Source organism: Emiliania huxleyi (assembly GCF_000372725.1).
Source record: "Emiliania huxleyi CCMP1516 chromosome Unknown EMIHUscaffold_1477, whole genome shotgun sequence".
Classification (NCBI taxonomy): Eukaryota; Haptophyta; order Isochrysidales; family Noelaerhabdaceae; genus Emiliania; species Emiliania huxleyi.
The window spans coordinates 1-6,319 of record NW_005201116.1 but is presented as its reverse complement, the minus strand read 5'-3'; the positions used below and the strand labels follow the sequence as shown (position 1 = coordinate 6,319).

Genomic DNA, 6,319 nt, shown 5'->3' with positions numbered 1-6,319 from the left:
CAGTGCGCAGTGGCAACCGGGGGGGGGGGGGGGGGGCACTGCAGGGATTCTTTCCGGGGTTTGCGCGGGGAGGTCGACTGACTCGTTCAGTTGTTCGTTCTTGTGACTGAGTCTCAGAGCTTGGCCTCGGGGTGTGCAGCGTAAAATGTCTCGCCCCTGCGCGTGCTACACCGTTCGATTGCGGCAAAAGAACTTTTACACTCACCCCGCGCCACGCGGACGCGCGAAACCGCTCAATAACAATACGTTATGCGCCTCTCTTGCCACTCTCGAATCCGCCCGCGCAGCGCGTGGTTTGGGAAGGTGTGAGTGTGCTGGAGCGCCTCGCCCGTCATCGGGCTCGTCGACTTGGTCGCGAGCCAGCGCTCGATCTGCTTCCGCTCGTAGGAATGGCCGTCCGCCGCCATCACCGGGTCGCTCATCACCTCGGTCGTGATGGGGCAGATGAAGTCGGCCGGCGGCGGCTCGTCCTCCCTCGGCGGCGCCTCCGGTTCGGGCGGCTGCTCCTCCGCCACCCGCCTCTCCTCCTCCAGCCTCGCGCTCTCCCGGAGCGCCGCCGCCGCCTCCTCTGCCGCCGCCACCGCCTCCCCCTCCGCCGCCGCAAGCGCCTCCGCCTCCTCGCCTTCCGGCTCCTGCGACGGCCCGGCGCCGCTCCCTCCGCCCCTGCCCTTCTTCTTCTTCTTCTTCTTCTTCTTCGCCTTGCGCTCCTTGGCGCGCTGCTCCGCCTCCTTCTCCGCCTCCTCATCCGCCAGAAGCGCTTCCGCGTGCCGATCCGCCTCCGCCGCCGCCTCCGCCATTCTCAGCCTCTCTTGCCGCCGCCTCCGCCGCCCTAGCCTGCGCGCTCGCGGGCGAGAGGCGGACGACGGTGGTCGTGGGGTCGAAGGCCTCGTCGCTGATCTCGGCGGTGGTTGGCACGGTGACAGAGGCGAGGGCGGAGCAGCGGTGGAAGGCGCCCCAGCCGATGGAGGTGAGGCCGGCAGGGAGGGTGACGGAGGTGAGGGAGGAACAGTTGTTGAAGGCCCAGCTCTTGCGATGGAGGTGAGGCTGGCAGGGAAGGTGACGGAGACGAGGGAGTCGCAGCATTCGAAGGCGTCGTCACCGATCGAGACGAGGCCGGCGGGGAGGGTGACAGAGACGAGGGCGGAGCGAGAGGCCATCGGGCAGCGGCAGCGTGATGGAGATGAGCGAGGAGCAGCCATGGAAGGCGTAGTCGCCGATGGAGGTGAGGCTGGCGGGGAAGGTGACGCGGGCAAGGGCGGAGCAGCCGTCGAAGGCACAGTCGCCGATGGAGGTGAGGCTGGCGGGGAAGGCGGCGGAGGTGAGGGCGGAGCAGCAGTAGAAGGCACAGTCGCCGATGGAGGTGAGGCCGGCAGGGAAGGTGACGGAGACGAGGGAGGAGCAGCTGGCGAAGGCGTCGTTGCCGATGGAGGTGAGGCCGGCGGGGAGGGTGACGGAGACGAGGGAGACCCACTCTTGGAAGGCGCAGCTTGCGATGGTGGTGACGCCCTCCGGCACAGTGGCGTGCCCTGCGCGTCGATTGAAGGCTGCACCGCCCAAAAGTTGATGGCCCGCACTGCTGCCTTCGCCTCGTCGTTGAGGGGGCAGCCGGAGAAGGCACCGTCGCCAATCGAGAGGCCATCGGGCAGCGGCAGCGCGACGGAGGCGAGGGAGGAGCAGCGGGCGAAGGCTTTGTTGCCGATGGAGGTGAGGCCGGCGGGGAGGTCGATGGAGACAAGGGAGGAGCAGCGGAAGAAGGCGTGGCTGCCGATGGTGGCGAGGCTGCTCGGAAAGGCGACAGAGACGAGAGTGATGCAGCGGAAGAAGGCGTGATCGCCGATGGAGGTGAGGGTGGCGGGGAGGTCGATGGCGGCGAGCGAGGAGCAGCCCTCGAAAGCGCCGTAGCCGATGGAGGCGAGGCTGCTCGGGAAGGCGACCGAGACGAGAGAGGCGCGGCCGCGGAACGCCCCGTCCGGCAGGTGCATCATGCCTTCGGGCAGCAAGTTGGCGATCGCTGTACTTCATCGCTGTACTTCATGGTGGGGCGGCTGACTATAGCCAGAGGTCGATACTCTGGACGGCCCATACCACGGATGCCACGCGACTGCCTGAAGGGGAGGGGGGCGCGAGCGGGTCAATGGGGTACAGCCCGAGGCGTGTAGTGAGCGTCGGGCTGGTGGTTCGACACCGAGTGTTCATAGTACGCTGGCTTTGACTAGATGAGTATGCGGGCCGCCCTTTTCTGTTACCTTGGGGCATCCTAAACTCGCCGTTAGAATTCTTTTTAGGCCACCCGCGAGTACCCATCGCCCTAAATCGCTGCTCATATCGCTGCCTTTGTTCGGGCGTCGAATTCTCAGGTTCTCTCAGGCGCGGCCACATACGAGAGATCATACGAGACAACTCATACGAGGCCGACCAACAGACAGACAGACATACACAGCCGTCACTCCAAATGTCCGCATTCTTAAAGTAGAGAGAGCGAGGAATGGAATGAAGGAGGGCGGCTTGTCGCCAGACCCTTCGTGGCTCTCGTCGCCGCGACATAAATATGTCGCATGAAAAGAGAAACGCGAGCGTGACACAGCTTCTCAAGTTCATTGACCTTCCTCTATGACCGGTCAAAGATGTCCGGCATGGCCAACGACCCTTGGTATGATGTGTATACGTCGCTCAAGCGCGTCTTCGACAAGCTGCCTTCGGAGTTTGACAAGGACGTGTACGGGTTTGTCGACACGAATCCGGCGCTGACCATCTACACGCAGATCGGGCTCGTCGCGACGTCGAAGCTGATCATCCCGGTCGCCGCCGACGAGTTCTCTGCGGTCGCCGTCAACGAGATCTTCACGCGCGTCTACGCGATGAGCGAGCCGGCCGAGAATGCGCTCAAAGACATGTCGGAGGAGTCGTTTGAGTACAAGGTGCGCACCAAGAAGGCGCTGGGCCAAGGAAGATCGAGCTGCCAAAGATCCACATGGTTATTATGAACAAGACGCCGCTCCACTCCAAGGGGAACGCGCACTAATGTTGGTGGTGAAAAACTGATACTCAAACTTAAGTTGTGGGGGGAATGGGGAAATGGTGGCCCTCCCTCCCTCCCTCCCCCCACACCCCCCTCCCTCCCTCCCTCCCCCTGCACCCCCTCCCTCCCTCCCACCCTTTCCTGTGCGAAGAGCGCGCGCTTAGCCGCCCTGGGCGATCTCGCGCAGCCTACTATGCGGCTGCCACATTCTTTTCCCCTGCTAACATAGTACATGACATATTCTTGCACACGAGCCACGAAGTGACATCACTCACTGCGTGCATGCTTGTGCTTGTGCTTGTGCATGCTGCTCCATGTCAACCGCTGTCGACGTCAGGTGCTGCTGCTCATGCTCATGCTGCTCGGCAATGGCGTGCGCGAGATCCCACCCGAGGCACTCCTGCGTTCTCTTCTCACCTCGCTCTGCCTCCTGCCGCAGCTCCTCCATAGCACATGCCACGAGGTCTTTTGCATTCTGTGTGCAGGATGTGCGCTGTGCCTCCAGTGCCGAGCACGCCGTCGACAGAGACATGTGCTCTGTGCCGGCGATCCCGGCGACCGTCATGTGCCGCTGCAAGTGCTTCTTGAAGTAGAGGACCATGAGCGCTGCCGTCGGCTTCTGCACCACCTGCTGCTGTGGGTTTGCTGCTACGGCTGCCATTGCACGCTGCATCGCTGAACCAAACTTAATCAAACTTGAGTTTGTCCAGTGTCGGAAATGGAGAAACCACCCTCCCCTCCCCTGCAACACCCCCCCCCCCCTCCCTCCCCCCCTCCCTCCCCCCACACCCCCCTCCCTCCCACCCACTCTTTCCTACGCAAAGAGAGCGCGTTTAGCCGCCCCGGGGCCCAAAAACCAAATGTGTGAGTCTCGTGTGAGTCTGGGGGCGAGACCGTGCACGAACTGCGTGATCTGAGCCGTGGACGGGGGCAAGCCTTCAGCTGGTGCCAAGACATCCGTAAAGTTGAAAACAGAACGTGCGCCAAATCCGTGCTTTCGCGCGAAAATCCTTGAGGGGAAGCCGCTGACGTGCCCGCGGCCGCCTCCCGCGCAGCACCGCCGCTGCGGAATCGGATCGAGCCCATGGAGGAGGAGGGCGCAGTCGGAGTCCCTCCCCGCGCCGGAGCCCCCCTGCAGTCGAGGGAGTCCTCGTTGGCGATGAAGGTGGCGACATCGAATCGCGGCCGACACACGTCACGTGGAGGAATGGGCGATGAGCGGGAACGATGCGCGCTACGACGCCGACTCCGCCGTGCTCGTGGCCGCCAAGCAGAAAGCCGCGCTCCAGGAGCACGCCAAGATGCAATGGCTCGCTTGCTTCGATTCAGCTCTCTCGGCAGCAGAAGTGGGGCTGGAGCGGGTGGGGGTGGATGCCGATTGAGGGGGAGCGTCTCCAGCTGCGCCCTGTGTCCGACCCCTTTTGCGCAGCAACACCTTAAACTTTTCAGGCCCTCCAAATTCGGGTCGGAGCGTAGCGGAGTGGGCCCCGAGTTTGAAAAGGGCGACGGACGCTTGCGTCCTAGCCTCCAACAACGCCTCCCCGGCGCAGAGGGCCCCCCGGAGGGATGCACAACCGACCCACGCCACGCCGCTTGCGGCGCAGCTCGACTACTAAGTACCACGTACGCTGTAGCCGTACTACGCAGCACAGCTGCAGAGTGCAGACTGCAGTCGCTGGCAATTTGGGATAAACCAGGTTTTCCGGCAAACAAAAAGGAAACCAGAGGGTCCCCAGCACTTTGCGTTTCCGGAAATTTCCAGGGAAAACAGAGGGTGTTTGGTGCTCCATTCTGGAAACTCGCGAGTTTCCCTGAGTCTGAGAGCTGGTCTGGGGCAAAATCTGAGGCAAAATTGAGGAAATCGACAAAATACCCAGGCGGTCGCAGGGTAAATTCCAGGTATACACGGGTTCTCCGCAAAATTCCCGGCAGTTTGCCGATTTGGCCTAACATTTGGCTGATTTTGGGCCCAAACCAGCCTCAGACTCGGCTCAGTCAGCGCCCAAAATTTGACGATTTCCACGGCGTTTTCCCGGGAAATTAGAAAGGAAAAGAGAGGGTGTTGTAGAGAAAAAAGGAAAGGAAAAACAGACGGGGTGCGAGAGGCAAACCTGGTTTAGTTAGCCTAACTGGCTGTATGTACGCAATCATATCGACACCTAGTCAGCCGGAGCTGCTGTGTCATTGCACCGCACCGACTCAAGCTGGTTGACATCGCATTTATGAAGGAGATCCACACAAAGGTGCCCATCATCCCGATCATCGCCAAGTCTGACACGATGACGTCGGCCGAGAAGAAGGAGTTCAAGGAATGGGTGCAGCAGAAGCTGCAAGAGGAGGAGATCAAGATCTTCCAGTTCGATCCGTCGACCATCGACGAGATGTCGAGGCAGGCGGAGGTTGCGACGGGCCCTCCGTGGGCAGTCATGGCGACCAAGGACACCACGATCGAGGACGGCGAGGTCAAGGCTCTGCGCATTTACGACTGGGGCGCCGCGGACGCGGCGAACCCGCAGCACTCCGACCTGCTTTTGCGCTGCAGGAGCTGATCCTCGGCGGCGGAGGCGCGTGGGAGCGGCTCAAGGAAGCCTCAGCAGAGAAGTATGAGGCGTGGCGAGACAAGGAGATTATCAGGGAGCAGGAAGAAGCCGCCGCCGCCGCCGCCGCCACCGCCGCCGCCACCGCCGCCGCCACCGCCGCCGCCACCGCGCACCGCCGCCGCCACCGCCGCCGCCACCGCCGCCTCTTCCTCCGCCAAGCCCCTGCACAAGAAGGCCGCCAAGCACGTGAAACACGTGCTTGCTCTTTTCCCCTCGGTCCCACCGATTTGCGTCGTGTTGGGCGCTCTGGCGCTCCTCTTTGCGATGGCCGTGGCGCCAGCGGCGTTGCAGACGGCGCCCCCGACCCAAACGACGAATACGTCGACGCATGCAGCGTTCGAGGCGCAGCTGCAGGAAGCACAGGCGCTTCTCAAGTCGGCAGAGGATCGGGCGGCGGTGGAGCTCGGCACAAGGCTCCGTATCGAGGACCAGGCGGCGAAGCAGCGCGAGGCGGCGAAGACGGCGGTGGAGCAGCGCGAGGCGGCGAAGACGGAGATCAAGCAGCTCAAGGCGCTTCTCAAGTCGGCAGAGGATCGGGCGGCGGTGGAGCTCGGCACAAGGCTCCGTATCGAGGACCAGGCGGCGAAGCAGCGCGAGGCGGCGAAGACGGCGGTGGAGCAGCGCGAGGCGGCGAAGACGGAGATCAAGCAGCTCAAGAAGATGCTAAAAGTACGCGGATGTGAACGCCATCAAGAAGAAG

General features: G+C 63.0%; 5 protein-coding genes across 5 annotated transcripts; 3 read left to right on the top strand and 2 right to left on the bottom strand.

Annotated features, from left to right (window-relative positions):
• Positions 1 to 263: 263 nt before the first annotated feature.
• Positions 264 to 458, bottom strand: EMIHUDRAFT_60286 (hypothetical protein; the record flags this gene model as incomplete). Its single annotated transcript, XM_005786976.1, has 1 exon — positions 264 to 458. A coding segment is annotated over one exon (195 nt), but the record flags the coding sequence as incomplete, so codon positions are not given.
• A 733-nt stretch (positions 459 to 1,191) lies between these two features.
• Positions 1,192 to 1,997, bottom strand: EMIHUDRAFT_58003 (hypothetical protein; the record flags this gene model as incomplete). The annotated part of the gene is made up of 2 exons (XM_005786975.1): positions 1,192 to 1,506; positions 1,575 to 1,997. Coding segments are annotated over 2 exons (738 nt in total), but the record flags the coding sequence as incomplete, so codon positions are not given.
• A 627-nt stretch (positions 1,998 to 2,624) lies between these two features.
• Positions 2,625 to 3,022, top strand: EMIHUDRAFT_252861 (hypothetical protein; the record flags this gene model as incomplete). The annotated part of the gene is made up of 2 exons (XM_005786974.1): positions 2,625 to 2,918; positions 2,990 to 3,022. The coding sequence occupies 2 exons, from the start codon at positions 2,625 to 2,627 to the stop codon at positions 3,020 to 3,022; spliced, it is 327 nt and encodes a 108-aa protein (XP_005787031.1).
• Positions 3,023 to 5,241: 2,219 nt separating this feature from the next.
• Positions 5,242 to 5,568, top strand: EMIHUDRAFT_252858 (hypothetical protein; the record flags this gene model as incomplete). Its single annotated transcript, XM_005786973.1, has 1 exon — positions 5,242 to 5,568. The coding sequence occupies one exon, from the start codon at positions 5,242 to 5,244 to the stop codon at positions 5,566 to 5,568; it is 327 nt and encodes a 108-aa protein (XP_005787030.1).
• A 315-nt stretch (positions 5,569 to 5,883) lies between these two features.
• On the top strand, positions 5,884 to 6,288 carry EMIHUDRAFT_252857 (hypothetical protein; the record flags this gene model as incomplete). Its single annotated transcript, XM_005786972.1, has 1 exon — positions 5,884 to 6,288. A coding segment is annotated over one exon (405 nt), but the record flags the coding sequence as incomplete, so codon positions are not given.
• Positions 6,289 to 6,319: the final 31 nt, after the last annotated feature.